At 36.5% G+C, this 23,175-nt stretch overlaps 1 protein-coding gene across 1 annotated transcript in view; it reads right to left on the bottom strand.

Moving 5' to 3' along the window:
* TMEM260 (transmembrane protein 260) overlaps positions 1-23,175 on the bottom strand; it is a 64,668-nt gene that overhangs the window by 9,557 nt on the left and 31,936 nt on the right. The window contains exons 7-13 of the mRNA XM_011961863.1: positions 22,130-22,170; positions 18,437-18,520; positions 17,158-17,272; positions 15,656-15,825; positions 12,701-12,872; positions 8,881-9,029; positions 993-1,169 (exon numbers count right to left, since the gene is read on the bottom strand). Of these exons, the coding sequence (XP_011817253.1) occupies positions 993-1,169; positions 8,881-9,029; positions 12,701-12,872; positions 15,656-15,825; positions 17,158-17,272; positions 18,437-18,520; positions 22,130-22,170 (908 nt within the window). The remainder of the gene's footprint in view (positions 1-992; positions 1,170-8,880; positions 9,030-12,700; positions 12,873-15,655; positions 15,826-17,157; positions 17,273-18,436; positions 18,521-22,129; positions 22,171-23,175) is intronic.

The raw sequence follows: 23,175 nt of genomic DNA, 5'->3' as shown, positions 1-23,175 counted from the left end.
AAAGAACAATGGCCAAGCCATTTGATTTTTCTTTCTCTTAATTAAAAATTTTCTTACTATGTATATATTTGATAGAATGGGGATAGTGAGCAATGTTATGTACGGGTACTAGTTGTTCAGCTGTTCTTTTTCTTATGATGGCCGTAGAGTGCTTTGATCATCCATCTCTGGCTGTTATACAACAATGTGGTCTGTATTTGTGCATACTGACTTTTCAAAAAACCTTTACAGTATTTTAAAATATAATCTTGTCTGTTGCTCTTAAATTATAAGCAATAGGTTATATAATCTTTAAATAATTCATAATTTCAGCAGTAGGTATTGGAGGCACGTTTCTTTAGATAGTGACTCTGTGTGTATGTGTGAAAGCAAGTAAAAGAATTGCTACTCCATAGGTAGAGCAGCCTAGATAGTGACTCATTTTCTGTATAGGAAAGAGTAAACTCTATGTAGAAATGCTTAAAGGAAGGCTAGTAATGCCTCTAAAACATAACCAGGTTGATGCCAAGAAACTCTGAATTTGTTAAAGCTGAGTCTTCCCTCACAGAGAAGTTATCTGTCATTCTTAAAGAAAAAAAAAGTGACAAGTTTGTGCAAATGGAAACTATCATAAGCAACAGAATGCCTTTTAAAGTTCAACTGCAGTTAATGAACCTCTTCCGCTTTTAGGGTAATGAGCTATAGGATGGTGGACGATGCAGCATTCAAAGACTTGGAAGTAGAAGGTGCCATCATCTATCCCCCATCATGGTATCCACAGAACCAGCATCCCGTTCCCTCCGCTCTCCCCATTGTTTTGTAAATAGGAGAACGAGAAAGACATGTTCTCTTTCTGTTGTTTTATGGTATTTTGTGGGTAGCAAGTAACAATATTAACAATTAATAAAAAGTAAAACAAAAAAAATTAAAAGGCATCTCAAAATGTAGTAGCTTTTTTTGGGTACTCAAAACTGCTATGTTTATATGCATCAAAATGCAACTGCTGTTCATACCTTCCATATTCTTCAGTCCAGTTATAGATATTTTTTGTAAGTTTAATCCATTCCTCAGGGTTGAATACAATCTCCAAAGGAACTAATTTGTCACAAGACCCCCATGGCCAAAGTGAATAGTTCTTTTTCCAGGTTGGGTCGCCTTCATGAATTCCTATGCAAACAAATGTTTCTTTTCTGTTGGAAACAGAAAAATACATGATGTACTTAAAATTTAAAGTTCTAAATGTTAAGTAAATATAATTCATGAAAAGATCATTTTTAGATTTTTTTCCCAATATTTATTACCTATATGATTTTGGAAAAATTACTGAACTATCTGGGTCTAGTCTTCTCATTTGTGAAACAAGTGCAACAACTATCTTTCAGAGCTGTTTAAGATTAATGAGATATCTGATATAATTAAGTGTCAAAACATAATAGAGGCTGGACGTGGTGGTTCACACTTGTAATCCCAACACTTTGGGGCTGAGGTGGGAGGATCGTTTGAGGCCAGGGGTTTGATACCAGCCTGGGCAACACAGTGAGATCCCCATCTCTATTTATTTAAAAAAATAATAAAGTTCTAGTTCTGGAGAAGAAGGAATAACTACAGTCTACCTTGTCTCTCCCACTGTACACAACTTTAATTCTTGGACACAGAATATGTGGAGCAGCTATCTGAGGACTCTGAAAAGTAAATGGTAGAAAGAAGATTGAGAAAAATGACCAGAATTAGACGTTTCATCACATTAGTGATAAGTTTACCATTTTTTTCCCACCATGGGGGAAAAAAGGAAGCTCAAAACTCAGAAGTATGTTTCAAATAAGGACAAAAAAAGCTCTAAGAAAAGTCCCCACATTTTTTTGTAGCCCAAGAAGTAGAGAAGGGGACTAAGGTTTGGAGACAGTGGAGGAAATCCCCCAGGTCTTTTTCCTTCTCTCCTTTCCCAGGTGCCAGGCAACACTGTGGCATGAGTGGAGGCAGCAGCACAGTGATAGTAGCGGTGGGTTGGCAGGCACCCAAAACTTCTCTCTAAGCAGAGGCATTGTGGTTCCAAGAGTGTGGGGCAAATCTCCATTGCTTTTTGTCTCTCTCTGTCCTTCAGCCTGGCTCCAGATGCAGACACAGTCACAGGAAGGGCATAGCAGAAGAAAGAAATTAAAGCCCCAGCTTTCTGGCCAGAGAACCAAAAAGGAAGTTGGAAAAGTAATGCGGTGACCACAGAAAGGAGAGAGATGAAGAGCGTAATCCCATAAAGTTGTATATAAGCTCCTTGCTTATCTCTGAGCTGAGCATGGAGGTCTGACCCTAAACAGAGTTTGTAAAATTAACCACAGGGCAGACCACCACCCAGGTTCCAGACTGGGTACCCGGTAGTGTTACCATAGGTAGCTAGTCAGGATGAGCAGGGCAGGAGAGGACTCCCCTCCGTCCCACCCCAACCCCACCAGGAACTTCAGAAAACCATCAGGTGATGGTCAGACACTTGTCACACTGCTTCTCTAAAATAGTAACTGGTCACAGCCAGCACCAGGAAAAGGCAGTTTCCCAATAGATAGAAACACCTGAAACTGGTGATCAGCAGCTTCCTGAAAAGATCTCAGGAGCTGAACAAGTGGGCTCAAGCATGTGCACTAAAAGGCAAAACAGCAGAGTTTAACGGGTATATGATCTTCTAAGGCCATTCTACCAGTGAGGGAAGAACGCAAGTGAGCATGCATACAACTCCAGTAAACACACTGACAGTCTCTCTTTTTTTTTTTTTTTTTTTTTTTTGAGACAGAGTCTTGTTTTGTAGCCCAGGATGGAGTGCAGTGGCACGATCTTGGCTCACTGCAACTTCCACCTACCAGACTCAAGCAATCATCCTGCCTCAGCCTCCGGAGTAGCTGGGATTACAGGCATGCACCACCATGCCTGGCTAATTTTTGTATTTTTAGTAAAGCCAGGGTTTTTCCATGTTGGCCAAGCTGGTCTTGAACTCCTGACCTCAGGTGATCCACTGGCCTCAGCTTCCCAAAGTGCTGGGATTATGGGCGTGAGTCACTGTGCCTGGCCCACAGTGCACATTCTCACCTCCCAAGTGCTAGCAGGCTACTGCACATCCAGGCAGCCCAACCCCAGGGAAGAATCAGGGGAGAAGGGATGCAAGACCTTAGAAGTATGCCAACATAGAAAACCCTGAGTCAAAGGTCAAATGGGGCAACTTGTCTTTCAAGTTGCCTGCTTGGCCTTCTTCCAAGTGTAGTTTCCTTCCTTTCACTTCTGCTTTAGAGCTTTTAATAAACTTTTACTCCTGCTCTAAAACTTGCCCTGATCTCTCCTTCTTTTTTATGCCCCTCAGTTGAATTATTTCTTCTGAGGAGGCAAGAATTGAAGTTGCTGCAGACCTGTATGGGTTTGCTGCCAGTAACTCAGACACTCGCCACCGGTAACAGTAGCAGACGCATGGGATTGATCCAAATAGCACTGCAAATGCTTTGGAAACAGAACTGGTATTGGAACCACAGTTCACAGAAGGCAGGCCAGACTTTGAAAGCTGAGATTAACCTGGCCAAGGGCTTGCTAAACAAACAAACCAAAAAGTCATCACTCTCCTTGGGATTTAAATAAGACCCAAATACTCAAAATGTCCAGGATACAATCCAAAATTACTCAGCATATGAAGAACCAGAAAAACCTCAACTGATAAGGGAAAAGACAATCAATAGATGTCAATTCTAAGATGACACAAATGCTAGAATTGTCAGTCAAAGACTTTAAAACTATTATAACCATGCAAAGAAGGGCAAATACTCTAGAAATAAAAGGAAAGATGGAGAAGCTCAATAAAAAAGTAAAATACATAAAAAGGAACCAAATGGCTTAATATAAGTTTGGCGAGACAGTATGTCAGGGAATTTGAAGAGAGAGAGAGAGAGAGAGAGAGAGAGAGAAAGATACAATTTAAACAAAAAAAGAAAAACATTGAAAAAAAGTACAGAGTTCAGGTATCTGTGGGACAATACCAAAAGGTCTAAATTCATTTCATCGGAGTCTCAGAAAGAGAAAAAGAAAGACTGTGAAACAGGAAAAATTATTTAAAGACATAATATATGGAAAGTTCCCAAATGTTTTGAAAGATACAATCTTACAGGTTGAAGAAACTTGGTGAACTCCAAACAAGTTAACTCAAAGAAATCATGCTAAAATATATTATAATCAAACTACTGAAAACTAAAGACAAATAAAAAGTCTTGAAAATGGCCAGAGAAAAACAATACATTTCACCTAGGGGAACAATTATTTGAATTACCATGGATTTCTACTTAGAAGCTACTACACAGGCCAAAAAAATGTAACTTACTTTTTTTTTTTTTTTCCTGAGATAGGGTTTTGCTCTGTTGCCTAGGCTGGAGTGCAGTGGCACAATCTTAGCTCACTGCAGCCTCAAACTCCTGGATTCAAACAATCTTCCCACCCCAGCTGCCCAAGTAGTTGGGATCACAGGTGTGCACCACCACGTCCAGCTAATTTTTTTTTTTTTTTTTTTTTTTGTAGCAACAGGGTTTCCCTATGTAGTAAAGGTTGGTCTTGAACTCCTGGGCTCAAGCAATCCTCCTGCCTCAGCCTCCCAAAGTGCTGGAATTACAGGCATGAGCCATTGTGCCCAGCCTAAAGTATTATTTTTAAAATGCTGAAGAAAATAGTATTATCAACCCAGAATTCTACTTCCACAAATATCCTTCAAAAAAAAGGTGAAATAAAGACATTTTCAGATAAAGGCAAACTAAGAGAATTCACTGTTAATAGTCTTGGTTTAAAAGAAATGCTCAAGGAATAACCTCAGAACGAAGGGAAATCATACAAGAGGAAAATGTGGAATATCAGGATTGAAGAAAGAACAACAGATCTGGTAAGTATCTGAATAAATATTGTAGACTATTTTTTTCTCTTAAGTTCTTTAATATCTGTATGACTACTGAAATAAAAACGACCCTATCTGACATAACATATAACACAAAAAGTAAAAGACTTATATGGCAGTAAGGTTTCCACATTCTGCTTGAAGTGGTAAATTATTACTCCTATGTAGACTATGAAAAGTAAAGTGTGGATGCTGTAATCTCAACAGCAACCAACTTAAAAAAAAACTGAACAACAAAAACTTTACCAAGCGATATAGTAAAAAATCTCAATAAACATTTTAAGAAGAAATACAAAAAGTCAGCCAGGGGCAGTGGCTCACGCCTGTAATCCTAGCACTTTGGGAGGCCAAGGCAGGTGGATTGCTTGAGGTCAGGAGTTTGAGACCAGCCTGGCCAAAATGGTGAAACCCCCATCTCTACTAAAAATACAAAAATTAGCTGGGCATGGTGGCACATGCCTGTAATCCCAGCTACTTAAGAGGCTGAGGCAGGAGAATCGCTAGAACCTGGGAGGCGGAGGTTGCAGTGAGCCAAGATTGTGCCACTGTACTCCTGCCTGGGTGACAGAGTAAGACTCTGTCTCAAAAGAAAAAAAAAAGAAATACAAAAAGTCAATTAATCTAAAAAAATACAATAAAATAGTACACATACATGTAAGCACATCAATATTTATATTAAATGCAAATGGTCTAAACACAGCAATTAAAGATACAGATATCTGAGACAGTAAAACAAGACTCAAATATATACTATCTATAAAACACCCATTTTAAATATGATATAGGTTCGTTAGAAACAAAAGGATGAAAAAGATAAACCACAAAAACATGAATTAAGTTAAAACCAATAAAAAACCCCAGAAGATTTTTTTTCTTTGGTATAGACAGAGAAAAGTGCAAATATAATGCATTGAAGACAGGATAATCTTTGTAGCAAAGAGTATGAGGACAATTTGATATCCAAACACAAAAACAAAACTACAGAACTCATAGAAGAAAACATGAGAAAATCTTTGTGACCTGGCATTAGGGAAACAGTTCTTAGATATGATACCAAAAATATAATTCATAGAAGAAAAAAATTGGATTTGAATTTCAAAGAAATAAAAAAGTTTTGCTCTGCAAAAGACACTTGTAAAAGACAAGCAACTAACTGCGAGACAATATTTACAAACTGCATATTTGACAGAGGTTGTGTACCTAGAATATATACAGAACTTTCAAAACTCAACAGTAAGAAAACAAACAACTCAATCCCAACCCCATGCAGAAAAACATACTCACACAACCTATAGATGAACATTTATAGCAGCTCTATGTATAAATGCCCCAAACTGGAAACAACCCAACTGTCCTTCAATGAGTAAATGGATAAACAAACCACAGTACATCCATACAATGAAATATTACTTCGAAACAAAAAGAATGAACTATCGATACACACAGCAACTAGGATGGTTCTCAAAGGCATAACACTAAGTGAAATATACCAGTATCAACAGGTTACATACATACTTTGATTCTATTTATATGACATTCAGGAAAAGGTAAAGCTATAATAATGAAGAACAGATCAGTGGTTGCCAGGGTTAGGCCCGAGGGGACAGTATGACTATACGGGAGCAGCACAAGAAAGTTCATGGAATCATGGACTGCTCTGTGTCCTGACTGCTGTGGTGGTTACAAAAATGTATACATGTGTTAAAATTCATAGAACTGTATACCACACCCCCTAAAAAGTAAATATTACTGCATGTTAAAAATAAAATAATAGGTGCTCACTAAACATTAGCTAGATTCCTTTCAGAGGTACGCATTTAGATAACTTTCATATGATGATGGTCCATCCCTTTGAAGGGAAAAAAAATCTCTATCACGTGCCTTTACATAATGTATGTCCTTTGACTTAGTAATTTTACTTCTGATAATCGATGCTAATAATTTAAAATTCTGCCCCTCCACAAAAAAACCTACATATACAAAGCAGTTGTTGTAGGTATAAATTTATTATAGTTAAAATTAGATACCATGTTAAATATCTCCTAATAATTTTATTCACTTATTATTTTTAAATTACAGTACATGTATTTACAAATAGTTTGTAAAAACATAAGGAAATTGTTTTATGATAGTAAGTATAAAAAAAGGACACTTATGCTTTCACCTTTGTAAAAATACGCATTTTTTATATGTGTGTTGTTTCTGAGTGAATAGGACAATGTTTTCTTCTAGTTTAAAAAAAATTTCTCATTCTGTAACAAACACATGCAACTTTTACAATCAAAAATTAAAGAACTGATATTAATAAGTAATATTTATGCAGCGATCTTTGTTAGTCAAAAATATTAACAATAAACTTTATGGGGCAGAATGTTCCTCATCATTGTATATTATAATAGCAAAAGTCTAGAAACAGAATATCCCAAAAAATCGAATATTTGTTACATTATTATGCATCTTATGAGAATATTAGCCAAAAATGACAATAATATACATGGGGAAATGCTTATGATATAATGGTAGGTTAAAAAAAAATTGGACAGATAATGATATCTCAGCTATACATAATACAGTATGTATGAGTATGTGTATTTTAAAAATAAGTAATTCACGTTAAAGATGAGTGGAATCCAACAATATTTATCAAAATACTAACAGCATCTGTCCTTGCGAGACAGATGATACTGATCATCTTTACACTTTTCTGTGTTGTTTAGAGTTTCCTCAAAGAACATATGACATTTCCATCATATTGTTCTTGGAACATTTTGGACATGCAGTTTCTATTTAAAAAATGCTGAATGAATGTCCCCAAACAGAATTAATGGCTTCCTTATCCATGCTGCCAGAATACTTGGCGTATGTTGTCAGTTAAATCATCTATATGTTCAGTAAACACCTATTGAGCATTTACTATGTCTGACATTTACTATGTCTGACAAGGTGTTGATAGTACAGAACTTATCCCACCAAATTACGGCTAGTTGTATTCACATCTATGTATGTACACAACTAGATTGTGTTCTACTTGGATTTGTAACTGAATCTCATTTATCTTTCTACTGCCGGAGCCTAATACAAGTTGTAACGCAGCAGACATTCAGTAAATGCTTGTGGGATTGAATTCTTGAAAATTCACAAAAACGCCAATTTGGGCACTGTTAATGGTTCCTAATATTTTATCTAGAATAGAATAATTAAATGTTTACTCTCACAGCACATTTATACCCATTACTTTCGTTTACTCCACGAGCCACATAAACTTCAGGCTCTAAACACCCAAAATACCACATTATTATGTTCTTAGCAAGGGATAATTTAACTTTGGGATTTACAAAGACATTCTGAAGTCTTCTTTATAAGAAAAAAGAAATCATGAAATAAGTGTTTCTTCTTCAAGCTCTGAACAATCTTAAGCGCTTCATGGCAGAAGAAATGTTCAACACTATACCATTGGGGGAATTATTTATTCTTGACCTAACTACAAATACTTTTATGTTCTCAAGTATAGAATTCACAATTCTCATATCTTATCTCAGCTAGCATAAACTGTACGTGTTTTTCTTATTTATAAAAATGTCTTATCCTTTATAAAAATCTTTAAGCTATTTTTATATAGTGATTAGTCCTGAAAACATTTGCTTTACACTTAAAAAGGGGGCCATAGTGTCGATCAGGGGGAACTATAATTGCTTGCCATCCACCTACAATGATTTCAAGTAGGCAAGCACATCTCCAATTTCTGTGAATTGTACTAAGATCTTATTTGCTGTTCTTGCTAATCTGTCTTTATTTTCCCTTTACCCAAAACAATAACATTTATTTCTGCCTGGCCTTATTTATGCACAGATATTCAATTTAATTACAAAGATAATCTCACCAGTGACAGGAAAATAGGTATAGAAAATTGGTCTTTTGGATGAGGCACAGCTGCTACAGAAACAATTTTAGAAAAGCTTAAGATTTTAGAAAAGCTATTATATAAAAAGAATGCTTACTGTTTATTTACTTCAAGAAAATGATAAAGATTAAACGTGACCATTCCACTAGGTAATACTCCTTCCACAGGATTCCACCGGTTCCCAGGAAAGTTGACACCTGGCAAGTGCTTTGCCATCTTGGGTAAATACCACTCATAAGTCATCATCTGCCAGAAAAGTCACACATGATGTCAGACTTTTAAGATATATCTTAAAAAGAATCAAGTTTATCAAGTAATGGCAAAAACCTAAATTACTTTTGCACCAACCTAATACATATATAATTGAAAAATACAAGCACAACTGAGAATGTGGTAATGATTACATTTTTAGTGACATAAACCTTGGATTTTATTATGACTATCATCAGTCACATCAGTACCTTCTTCCAATTTACCTCCCGCATTTGACTCCCCAGAAGGATCTTCCTCTATTCTAATACCTAGAGCAGGAGCCCCCAAACTGGGTCGCACAGCAGGGGCCAGCATTACTGCTGTGCTCTGCCTCCTGTCAGATCAGTGGCAGCATTAGATTTTTCACAGGAGCATCAACCTATTGTGAACTGCACATGTGAGGGATCTAAGCTACATGCTCCTTATGAGAATCCAATGCCTGATGATCTGAGGTGGAACAGTTTCATCCCAAGACCATTCCCCACCCCCACCCCCAACCCCCAGTCTATGGAAATACTGTCCTTCATGAAACCGGTCCCTGGTGTAAAAATGGTTGGGGACCACTGACCTAGAGAACGTGCATTCAACTTTAAGAACCAGTGTAAATATCACTTCCTTTGATGCCCTCCTCTGTCTCCACAGCCAGAATGGCATGCTCCTCCAGTACTTTGTACTCACCTCTATTAGAGCCTGTTCCTCACCAGACTGTGAGCTCCTAGAGAAAAGGCACTGTATTTTTTCATCTCTGTGTCTCTGCACCTAGCACATCGGCTGGCACAGAATAGTTCTCAAATGTATTATTATTTTGAGACAGTCTTACTCTGTCACCAAGGCTGGAGTACAGTGATATGATCTCGGCTCACTGTAAGCTCTGACTCCCGGGTTCAAGCGATTCTCCTACCTCAGTCTCCCGTGTAGCTGAGATTACAGGCACGTGCCACTATGCCCGACTAATTTTTGTATTTTTGGTAGACACGGGGTTTCACCATGTTGGCCAGGCTGGTGTCGAACTCCTGGCCTCAAGTGATCCCCCCGCGTTGGCCTCCCAAAGTTCTGGGATTACAGGCATGAGCCACCACGCCTGGCCAGTTCTCAAATTATGTTTGCTGAAGTTGAAATGCCTTTGATGGCCAGACTAGACAACCTAGACAAAATAGTCATTATTTTATTCATTCAAAAAAACAAGTATGCTCATCTATAATGAATAAGATATAACCCCTGCCCTGGAGAAGCTCAATCATGTAATAATCTAGGCCTCAAAGTTAAAAACTCTTTGGGCATTTCAAATTATCTGAATTTATTAGCAGCCCTATATTAATTACATATCCTTACAAGTTTACACATTCTTTTGATTTAAATAATTTACTTATATTAGAAAAAATCATTTTACTTAATCCTATACTTAATACATACTTAACTCTATACTTTGATATGTATCCATTCCCTCTTTTTAAAGAAGAGACTCCCATTTATACCACCAAAGCTTTGTTATGTTTGGATATCATCATTTGAGAAATTGTGCTTATGTTTTACTTGTCTTATATATTTAACTAGCAAATGACAAAGTAATTTTAATCTAAGTCTAAACTGTAAATACTCAGAAAAATACTTACTGAATTAGGCTTTATTGCCCAATAGTTCCAGTTCTGGAGGATATTAATATTAATTACATACCCACTGTGTGCTATGGACTTTATTGTTCCTCATTTAATTCTCATAATAACCTTGCTATGTGAGAATAACTGTATCAGACACTGTTGATTGCCCACTCAACAGTGAATACCTTCTTCTTTTTCACTAACGCAATCTTGATTTTGATCAGGTAGCTCAGGCTGCAATGTTCTCAGTCTAGTCTTTGCTAATGAGCAGTTCAGGTGTGAGTATATGACTCAGTATTGGTCAGTGGGGCCTGAGTGGAGGTCTGCTGAGGGACTTCTGGGGCACATGTTATTCCCAATAAATAGAAAGAGAGAGGGAGATACCCAGAAGAAGCACCGTGCTTTGTTTTAGGTTGTGATGTTTGGAACTGGGCATTCATCCTGTGACTGGGAGGGAAAAGTCAAGAGAATGGCAGAAAAGCTGCCTCAGAAACTGACGTCCCTGAACTGCTCATATTATCAATCCTAACATCACCTATCTCCAGACTGCTCATCATGTGAGGCTAAAAACTCAGTAATTTAAGTCAGATATTCTGTTTCTTGCATTCAAATGCATCCTAACTTATATAATGATGACTTACATTTCATAAATAAGGAAACAGAAACTCCGAGAGGAAAAATCATTAGCCCCAAGTCACACATCCAGGAAGTGACAGAATGAGGACTTGAGTTTAGGTCTAATTCACTTTCTAATCCATGCTTCTCAACTACAGTAGCTGACATCCTAAACAGTGTTCAAAATCATAGTGCGGAACCATGTTATTAACAAATAACCTAGCTTTTGTCAGAAACTAGACTGCAGATCAAATTAATCAATCGGCATCTATGATATAAATGCAACTGCTTATTAAAATGTAAAACTGTGTATTTACGAACCTGTTCAGAGTTTTCTCCAAAAATTATAATTAATCATTCATTCAACAAAATGCATTAAGTACTATGCCTAATAATTTGTTCAATTGAATTCATCATATTATTCTTTTAAGATTAAGAATTTCTCTTTTCCTAATGACTGCTCTAAAAACACCAGAGACAGGCTTCTTCCCTTTTACGAATCTATGGCTTAAATCATAATTCTTACAGTTTAAATCGTTCTTCAATGAAAAAAAATGTTTTCATAGCCCTCAAAATTTTCGCAAGTCCTCTTTTAATGTATTTTTGTCATAGCATTAACAAAGTTTATATAAAAATTCTATGGCGTAATTATGGTTAAAAATTTCTATTTTGAGTGAAATGTTTACTTACCTATAGTATGATTTATTTCATATTCAATATAATTTATTTTAATCCCTGGACCAATGGGCAAGGTAAATTCAAATGGTTGAGTTAGCTGAATTTAAAATAACAATTTTTTTTTTTTTTTTTTGAGACCGAGTCTCGCTCTGTTGCCCAGGCTGGAGTGCAATAGCGCAATCTTGGCTCACTGCAAGCTCCACCTCCCAGGTTCACACCATTCTCCTGCCTCAGCCTCCCGAGTAGCTGGGACTACAGGCGTGTGCCACCACGCCCGGCTAATTTTTTGTATTTTTAGTAGAGATGGGGTTTCACCGTGTTAGCCAGCATGGTCTTTATCTCCTGACCTCATGATCTGTCCGCCTCGGCCTCCCAAAGTGCTGGGATTACAGGCGTGAGCCACTGCGCCCAGCCTGAATGTAAAATAACAATTTAAAAATAGATTTACAATACAACGAACATTTTTATGGTTTGTCACATGAACGAGAGACCTAAAATATTATGAATCTAACATGAAACACATTAATTCTTAAAAAATTCAGTTTAAATGTTTTTAAACGAGAAGCAACTAGTGTGACTTATGCTATTAGTTAAAATAAAAAAACAAGTATGCTCATATATATCCTACCTAACATGTAAAATGTCATATATATTCTACCTAACAGTGATCATGAAAACAGTACCCACCATTTTAAAAAAGATGTTTTTTTTTTTTTCCAAAACACATGTTTTTAAATCATTGCTATTTTCTAAGTATATGTTTCATATACTTACTTCCTGATCCACTAATGAAATGTCAGGCCTCAACCCCTCACAGTAATGCATGTAACGGAGAGAATTTCCTGGCAAATCTCCTCTCAGTAAGATAATTGCATCATGAGGCATAGAGGTGAGAAGGTTCTTTGCGAATTTATCAATCACATAGTTGGTCCTTTGGTCACAAATGCTAAATGAAAGGGTCCAAAAAAATTAAAATAGCAAGACTTTGCTACAGTTTTAACAAGACTAGGCTTATTTTCTATGCCATTCTTTTCCCATCATACAATAAACATTTAGTGTTTCAATATATTCTAAAATAATACATATATCTGAAGAAAGAATATTATCGTCTGATAAGCAGTAGCTAATTGTGCAATTGAAAAAAAAATCAGTCTACTGCTTACTTCTGGAGTTTATAATCACTTCCACAAAGAGGGAATCAGTACACAAGAACAGGTCCTTTTTTCCCCTAAGTGCAATCCAATTTTATTTTTAGAAATTAAAATTTCTGATTCCACTTGGAATTTAAGGCAATTTTATGTTAACTCCATTTACTCAAAGGAACTTTCAGAAACGCAAAAGGCAATCTGCCCATTTCTGACTTGAACTTGTATGACATTTGTATGATTTTCTTGCATGCAGAGGTTGATCCTTTCCACTTCTCCCCTCCTGTGTTCCTCTCCGCCTTTGGAGATCAAGAAATCGCTAGGGGATAAGACCAATGAGAAGCAAGGAGAGGAAGAGTTTCCTGAGTTGTTTACTTCTCTCCAGGCATTATTTGCTATTGCCAATAACTTCATCCTTTTCAAGAATGAAGTGAACTTTCTAACTTCAAAGAAAAACTGGCATGAGTTCTAAGAGCATTCTATGAAAAAAGAAAAAGATGACAAAACAGTAATTAGTATCAAAAAATGAGACAAGCAATGTCCTTTCTGTTGTTATCAGGTCCATTACATTTGACAGAGCTGAGAAACACAGCCTCAAGTTGAATACCTGGGTTAGTATCACAAAGCAAAGGAACACCTCTAGGAACAGAATATTATCCCTGCCTTTGTAATTGATGTAAAAATTACTGTTTCCTACCTGATTCCCTATGTTGCAGAGTGGTGAGGCACATTTTGCCATCTAGCAAAGGTGCTACGTATTCCATTCCCCTGGGGCAAATGAAAAAAATCAAAACAAGATAAAAACACCTAGCCTGTGCAAATATGTCTGGCATCGAACCTGGACTGCCCTAATGGCCTGAGCCAGGAGATGACTGGGATAAGAAAAGGCTGGGAAACACACTGTGAGCTTGGTGCACCCTGCTTGAGCTAGCGATGATGTTGTGTGCAGGACATGCAGCCCCTTCTCTCAAGGCCTCCTGGTGGCCTTCCTAACACCAGCTCTACCCCAGTATTATAAAGAACAATGTTGTGTGTTTTTCTTTAACTTTTATTTTAGGTTCAGGGGTACATGTGTGGGTTTGTTATTTGTTATACAGGTAAATTCGTGTCACGGGGTTTGTTGTACAGATTATTTTGTCACCCAGGTACTAAGCCTGGTACACAATAGTTACTTTTTTCTGATACTCTTCCTCCTTCCAGCCTCCACTCTCAAGTAGGCCCCAGTGTCTGTTGTTCCCCATCTTTGTATCCATGAGTTCTCATCGTTCAGCTCCCACTTAGAAGATGCAGTATTAGGTTTTCTGTTCCTGTGTTAATTTGCCAAGGATAACAGCCTCCAGCTCCATCCATGTTCCTAAAAAGGACATGATCTCATTCTTTTTATGGCTGCATAGTATTCCATGGTATATATGGACCACTTTTTCTTTTTCCAATCTGCCACTGATGGGCATTTAGGTTGATTCCATGTCTTTGTTACTGTGAATAGCACTGCAATAAACATTCGCATGCATGTGTCTTTATGGTAGAATGATTTATATTCCTTTGGCTATATACCCAGTAATAAGATTGCAGGGTTGAATGGTAAGAACATTGGTTTTTAAAGTTAAGTTAAAAGAGAAAATTTAATCCTTTAAAATAATACCAGTTAAATCTCACTATAGCAAAATTCCAAGGGACTCTCTCTTCCAGTTCCATAATGTGTACTTGATACTGCTGCAAATAAACGAACTATAGTCTAAGACTTAGACATCTTTACGTTAGACTGAGATTCTTATTATAATGGTTATTAAACAGATTTGGAAAAATACATGTAATAGTAATAATATATGAGTTAAGAAACTTTAGAACTTAAGGCTGGTGTAGTGGCTCACACCTGTAATTCCAGCACTTTGGGAGGCTGAAGAGGGAGGCTTGCTTGAGACCAGGAGTTCAGGACCAGCCTAGGCAACATAGTGAGACCTTGTCTCTACAAAAAAAAAAAAAGAAAGAAAAAAGGCATGATAATGGTGGCATGTGTCCATAGTCCCAGCTACTGAGGAGGCTGAGGCAGAGGACTGTTTGAGCCCAGGAGTTCAAGGCTGTAGTAAGCTACGATCATGCCACTGTATTCCAGCCTAGGGGACAGAATAAAACCTTGTTCCAAAAAAAAAAAAAATTAATATTTACTACTACAGAGTAAACTGGACATAAAGGGAAGCATAAAGTGAATTATTTTAGGGTATACAAAAAACCCTAAATCGTTTTACTCTCCATCTAAGTGGTATTTTAGGTCATGGAATTTTACCTATACTAGGGATTCTAAAAGTATCTCTTGGGTTCTTTAGAGAAAAAGATACAAATAGTCTACATGCACCACCTAAACCCTTGTTTGCAATGGCCTGAAACCATACATTGCCCATACTAAGATTCTGGTTCAGGAGGTTTAACAACCCTAAAAGCTAAAGAACTACTGCATTCAACCAAGCTGTCTCACTTTGAGTCCTGAAAACCAGTAGAAGTTAAAAATGAAATGAAGTGTTAGAATCTAAATATTCAGGTATCTCTAGCTTGACAGCTACTTTTCATAAAAATAACCATGTGTTACCTGTAATTAGAATATATTTGGTAAACTACAAAAAGAGTTGCAGAAAGCCATTCCAGATACTGAAGCCCATTGCTATTCAGCACTCTGTTAGTCTCAGACACAACTGCAGCCAAACCAATGCCAGCGAGGACGGCCACTACCGCATTGCTCTGCATCCAGAATCGTTCCACCTGTGAAAGAGACAAGCAATCAGTAGGTCCAGTTGACTAGTTTATGCTATCAGTCAGCTACTTATATATTTTTAAAATATACTGTCTGCATTTAGTTGTGTGTGCCTGTTGTCATTCAGGTTTTGTTAACTGGTTTCCCCAATCCAAGCCCAGGTCATTTCATTTTTCTATTTTCAAACATTCTTCCTTCCCAGTTTGACAGGTGCATCTCCCTTTTTAGATCCACACATTCATTTCAATACTGTGGCCTTTGTCTTGAACTCCAGTAATACACAGGCTGAAGGAGTTAGAGAATGCTTTTGCTTTCCTCCTGACGTTTCCTTCCACAGGGAGAAGCTCCACTGTCCTGGCCTCTCTCTGAACCCTCACGTATTTCCTCCTATAGGATGCAAGGACTTATCCAACTGGGGAGTTTGGGAGCTGGGACTGGACCTGCAGCACCCTTTCTTTTCCTCTCACTTTCTCCTGGAAGTGAGCTACCCATAGCAAGCACCTGTCCTGGTCCAGAGTCTATCTCTGTGGCATGAGTTGGGTGGGGGAGACATGGGAAGAGGCTTGACCTCCACAGTACTGCCTATGACTAGTGGGTAAATCTGTCTATTCTGGGATGCTGGAAGAGGAAGCCCCCTTGGCTACAGATATAAGCCACATCTTCCAATCTCAGTATTATCAGATTAAAAGTGATTCTCTCACCCGTTGTACTGTGTTACCTTGTTTCTCAATTGATTCAGAACTCAGGTGATCAAGTAGGGTATTATTTATTAGGCTTCGTAAACACACACACACACACACACACACACACACACACACACACAGACCACTCAGTTTCAGCTGTCAAAAAAGAGCTATTGACATTTACAGAGATTCTATTATAAGTAGAAGAAATACTCTAATCTCAGAGACTGCTGCCAAAGAAAACAGAAACACAGTTGCTCTTTAGCCAAGGCCTCGGACTGGGTAGGTAAGAAATAAGGATATATGTTGTTAAGTGCCCTCAATTATAATTCATATTTCTTTTGCTATTAAAAAAATCCCAGGAGAAATGCAGTTGTACCTATATTTGCAAGCACACACACATACAATGACTGACTTAAATCTACTTTACATTCATTTTTCTATTTAACAACTGTGTTAATGAAACAATGCATTCTTTTTATCCTAAAAAGAGGCCTTAGCTGTATTGGCTCAATAATTTAACTTTGATTTATAAAAATGTATATAAAATTTTAACTATTCCTTAAGTAATTTGCTCTTTTACAAGATTTATGAAATGCAAACTTGTACATTCTTCACAAACTTTCTGGTCAAAGGATATATCTAAGTAAAACTTACCACACCCATGAAAAGTGGTTTTGAAATATCTAAATTTGCTCTCCAAGCAAAGAACAATGAATAAATGCAAAACATCCCAGTAAAAAGCCATACTAATGATGGATTCTGTCGGTGCCTACAAAAAATAATAAAAATATGTCTAAAATATTTATATACATGAATGTCAAATATAATATCACAGGACTTTAAACTATTAGATCTATAAAAACTTTCCATTTTTAACTAGAAGCAAAGAGAGATCTCAGTTTTTAAAATCTGAGTTGAAACAACCAAAATACAGTAATAAACTTGAACTACAACTTGGGACTACACAGTAAAGGATATAAAGCTAACATTCACAGAAGAAATGCAAACTACTAATTTTGTTAAATTTCAGAAGTGATCAAATATAGGCAAAATACAAATATTTTCAAGCTTGAAATAATAAAGATTTAAGAATGATAAATCTCAATGTTGGTGTGAATGCAGTGGTATGACAATATATGTTAGTATAATCCTTCAGAATAGTTAATTTGATAATATTTTTATTAGGAGCCTTAAAAATATTAATAATCATTGACTCAGTTATTTGTCATGCAGGCATAAATCTTTAAGCAATAACCAGAAATGTAAATAAAGATTAATCCATAAAAATGTTTTGGTATTACCTATAATAGTGGACAAAGTGGAAGCAATCTAAAGAGTTCTCAGTAGAAGAACATTTAAAATAATTCTCCTGTGGTCATAGGATGTTCTATTACATAGACATTTAAATGATTTTAAGTATTTTTATAGTATGAAAAAATGTTCACAATAAAATGTTTAAGTGTCAAGTAAACAAAACTATAGATACATATACAAATATATATTTACATACAAATACATTCAACAGACTAGATCATAAATGAATAAATTAATGGAGATTTACAGTGCTGCATTTTCCAGGGTTTCTTTTGTCATCAGGGATTACTTTTATCATCAGAGGAATTTAAATAATAGCTTCTTTTTAAAGTCAGCAATAATAATCAGTTATGGCAGAGTAAGGAATCAAACCTGAAGTTTAGGACATCAAATGACTGCCTACTTAGACAGTAATATAATGCTCAATTTCTTGAAATCATTGATTTAGAATCAGAATAAAAGTAAGAAAGCAATACATATTTATCTTAATAGATAGCTAGGAGAGTCATTTATTTGGAGTATAAAATAATACTGGCAATGTCCTACAGTGACATACTGAAAACATTAATTCAATTCATGAACACAGAAAAATAACAGGAAAAGGAATTGTATTACTTACTTTCTTGCTAAACATATATTTGCACAAACTGCAAGGGCTTGGATGTTGAATGAGAGTTCGGTCCTCATATTTGTTACTTGAGAACTGCAAAAAACAACCTAACTTATTGTTGGCAGGAAACAAATTTCATTAATTCCAAGTAAAATATTCCTTGTAGGATACATTTGATTATACACTGGGCTTGGGTCAGATTTTCAAATTGCATCTTTTAAAGTTGGAAGAAAAAGTGCAATAGAAAGAGTTAAACAGTTCCAAGATGTTTTCCAATGGTAACATTTGGTTACCAACTTACATAATTTGGAATAGAATCAGAACAAATAATTTTTCTGTATTTTCGATATTGGTATACTGCATAGGATATCTGTGACTGGTTTGATAGGAAGCTGTTTGAAATGAATTTCTGAACTTTTTTCTGTTGGCAGTGTAGACATGGCCTCCAGTGATTTCGCAACTAATAACAAAATTAATTCAAATAGCTTTCTGGAGATCTAATATGAAGAAAATAAAGGCCATGAGAGAGAATTCCCAGCCATTCTTTTGTGGGTTATCTTTTTCCTTAAATGATTTCCTTGTTTTCTATATCATTTGTTTTGGCTCAAAAAAAAGCAAGCTCAGAGAAATGTATTTGTTTTTCCTACAAATAAACTAAGTTTTTGCTTTAACTTATATGCATTTTCAGTTATTATGTGAGTTCTAAAACAGCTTCTGCTCTAGCTGTCTCCAATTTTTAAAAAAGAAATGACTCTATACATCATCTCAAATAACTTTCTTCTCCCTACCGGCAATTTTACTGGAGAAAATGTGATACTATAATTATGGAAACTATACAATGTGTATTTTACTAATGAAGACTCATCTACCATGAGAAGATGTCCTTACTTATTTTCAAATACACTTGAAAAATTGATTCCAGCATGAGACCCATTTCAAACCATTCTTCAAAAGGAATGAAGTCAGTCTCAAAATTAATTCTTGGAGATCTACTGCTTAAGTGTAAGCGCTAAAAGATGGTCACTGCCTAAGGTTAGATTCAATAATTTCCTTGTACAGGATTGCAATTTAGAGATATGCATGGTGAAAAAATTTAATTTGCTTGACTGGAAAAGGGTAGATGATTGATGATTAGCTTCTTTTTGAAGGATTTTCTCATGAGTTAATTATCAGTTGCCTTTTTCAACATTCCTGCCCACCTGAAACAATTAAAGACTAGAAATTCTCATTCAGGGGGTGCTAAGATTATGCCTTCATTCTGCATGACGACTTGGTCCACACAGAAGTGTGGGTGTGAGCGGTCATCACTTTTGTTAAGTCTTTTTTCTGGGTATACAGCCTGCTATTATTTTAATGTGAAGGAGGCCGTTAAGGGTCTCAATAGATGACTTTTATGTGTAACTAATAAAAGTTAGACATATAGTCTAGGATTACTCTCTAGCGTTCTTTGGAGTTCATGTAGGGTTTGCTAAGGCAAAATATAACAGCTATCCTTAATGCTATAACAATCTCTGGAAGGTAGACAGAAAAGAGCAGGCAGTGAGTCCTGCATGGAGCAAAGCAGAATAAAATGAAAGCTCAGAGACATTGATATGACATATGACTGTCTTTATTTTATTTATTTATTTATTTGAGACAGGGTCTCACTGTGTTGCCCAGGCTGGAGTAGAGTGGCATGATATGATGAGGACTCACTGCAGCCTCGACCTCCTGGGCTCAACTGATCCTCTCACCTCAGCCTCTGAGTAGCTGCAACTATAGGTGCACGCCACCATGCCTGTCTTTTTTTTTTTTTTTTAATGTTTTGTAGGCTGGTTGTGTTAGCTCACTCCTGTAATCCCAGCACTTTGGGAGGCCAAGGCAGGTGGATCACTTGAGGCCAGTAGTTTGAGACCAGTCTGGCCAACATGGCGAGACCCTGTCTCTACTAAAAATACAAAAATTAGCTGGGTGTGGTAGCATGTACCTGTAATCCCAGCTACTCAGGAGGCTGAAGTGGGAGGATCACTTGAACCTGGGAGGCGGAGGTTGCAGTGAGCAGAGATCTCACCACTGCACTCCAGTCTGGGTGACAGGGCAAGACTCCATCTCAAAAAACATTTTTTTTTTTTTTTGCAGAGACAAGGTCTCACTATGTTGCCCAGGCTGGTCTCAAACTCCTGTGCTCAAGCGATCCTCCCACTTTGGCTTCCTAAAGTGCTGGGATTACAGGCATGAGCCACTGCACCTAGTGCATCTTTATTTTTGAAAAGAAAACTGAGCTTGTTACATTCCCCCAGCTAAAATGAGAAAGCCACAAAAGTCTCACACATAAAAAGAAATATTTAAAATCAATGGTGAGAACCATCAAAAGGTTATGTGAAAGTAACTGATGGCAGGGAGATACTTCCAAGATATAATGTAAAGTAGAAAACAGCAGGCTAATGAAACAGTATGTTTACTATGATCCTACTTTTAAAAAGAAACAAAAATCTTAAAAATATTAGAAAAATATAGTCCAAAATATTAACAGATTAATAATAGTGGTTATCTCTGCATGCTGGATTTATAGGTAGTTTTAATTTTCTTATATTTTCTAAGTTTTCTATAAAGATTATGTACTTTTTTTGAAGTAGAAAAAAGAAGTCGTTTAAACAGAAAGGAAGGATGACTGGAAGAAAGCAAGCTAGTAAGTAAATTACACCGAAATTGTGAGAACTCATAAACTGCCTCACGTATAAAGTTGAAATATTCTCCTCACAGTTTTTTTTCAAACAGCCCCAAGAGTTCCAAATTAGTAATTAGTTAGGACATCACTTCAGTGTTGTAGAAACCCATTTTCTTCCAAAATTTTGTATCAGGTTGGTATGGATATCTTTCCACTTGTCTTAATCTGTAGGTTTTAAAGCAAATATTAACCCAGTTTTCAAAGAATACTATTAAATAATATAGATGAAAATATATTTGCTTAAGCCAGCTCTAATAAGGTTGGATGTTAAAAATACGGAAGCCAAAGATAGAGCTTATGGCAAGGATAGCCTAAGGAAGTCATAGGAGACATTACATAAATTAAGCTCTGAAATACTAAAAACCAAAATAACAATAAAACAGTTGTTTAATTGAAGGTTGAAACATTTTCGTTCTATAAATACTCTATATAGTATTCTAATATTCACCGTTGTGTTTATTGCTCATTTTAAGCTCTATCTTATTGAAGGAGGTGCTAAAAATATTTGAGAATACAGTCGGCCCTCTGCCTCCATGGGTTCTGCCTCCGTGGGTTCAACTAACCTTAAATCAAAAAAATTTGGGGAAAAAACTGTCTGTACAAACATATACAGATGTTTTTTCTTGTCATAATTCCCTAGACAATACAGCATAACAACTATTTACACAGCATTGACATTGTACTAGGTATGATAAGTAATCTAGAGATGATTTACAGTATACAAGAGGATGTACACAGGTTATATACAAATATTATGCCATTTTATATCAGGACTTGAGCACCCATGGATTTTTACATCCTCAGGAGTTCCTGTAACCAATACCCCATGGCTACCGACGCACAACTGTAAATACAAACAACTGTCAACTGTAGAGGTAAAAACTACTTCTCAGACATACTTTGTTACAAAGAGATGAACTCAGAAATCCCTAAAATCACTTAAAGGAACTAATAGAGAATTCATTTTAAAATAGTTTCAAATATTTCATACTCACAGCAATATTTCAGACATACTGGATCCTATTTCAGTTTTGGCCTAAACACAAAAGACCAACATTTATTTGCATAAGCATTAAACTGAAGCTTTATTAGGCTATTGTATTTTAACAATCTTGACTTAAAAGATACGGGTTTTCTTAAAAAAAATTTTTTTTATTTTAGGTTCCGGGGTACGTGTGCAGGTTTATAACATAGGTAAGTTGCATGTCAAGGGGGTTTGGTGTACAGATGATTTCATCACCCAGGTAATAATCATAGTACCCAATAGGTAGTTTTTTGATCCATTCCCTCCTCCTACCATCTGCCCTCAAGTACACATGTGTCCATGTGTACTCAACGTTTAGCTCCCACTTATAAATGAGAACATGTGGTATTTGGTGTTCTGTTCCTGCATTAGTTCACTTAGGACATTAACTCATTCCTTTTTTATGGCTGTGTAGTATTCCATGGTGTATATGTACCACATTTTAAAAAATCCAGTCTACTGTTGATGGGCATTTAGGTTGATTCTATGTCTTTTCTATTGTGAATAGTGTTGTGATGAACATATGTGTGTATGTATCTTTATGGTAGAACAATTTATATTCCTTTGGATATATGGCCAATAATGGGATTGCTGGGTTGAATGGTAATTCTGTTTCAAGTTCTTTCAGAAATTGTCACATTGCTTTCCACAATGGTTGAACTAATTTACACTCCCACCAGCAGTGTATAAGCATTCTCTTTTCTCCAAAACCTCACCAGTATGTTTTTTGACTTTTTCATATAATAACCATTCTGATTTGTGTGAGATGGTATTTCATTGTGGTTCCAACTTTCATTTCTCTAACGATTAGTGATACTGAGCACTTTTTCATATGCTTTTTGGCTGTGTGTTTGTCTAAAAGATACAGGTTTTAAATATACAATGTGGCCGGGCGCGGTGGCTCAAGCCTGTAATCCCAGCACTTTGGGAGGCCGAGACAGGTGGATCACGAGGTCAGGAGATCGAGACCATCCTGGCTAACACGGTGAAACCCCGTCTCTACTAAAAAATACAAAA

The sequence above is a fragment of the Colobus angolensis genome, unplaced genomic scaffold (assembly GCF_000951035.1).
Source record: "Colobus angolensis palliatus isolate OR3802 unplaced genomic scaffold, Cang.pa_1.0 Scaffold57, whole genome shotgun sequence".
NCBI classification, from domain to species: Eukaryota; Metazoa; Chordata; class Mammalia; order Primates; family Cercopithecidae; genus Colobus; species Colobus angolensis.
This window is presented reverse-complemented; position numbering and strand designations above follow the sequence as displayed.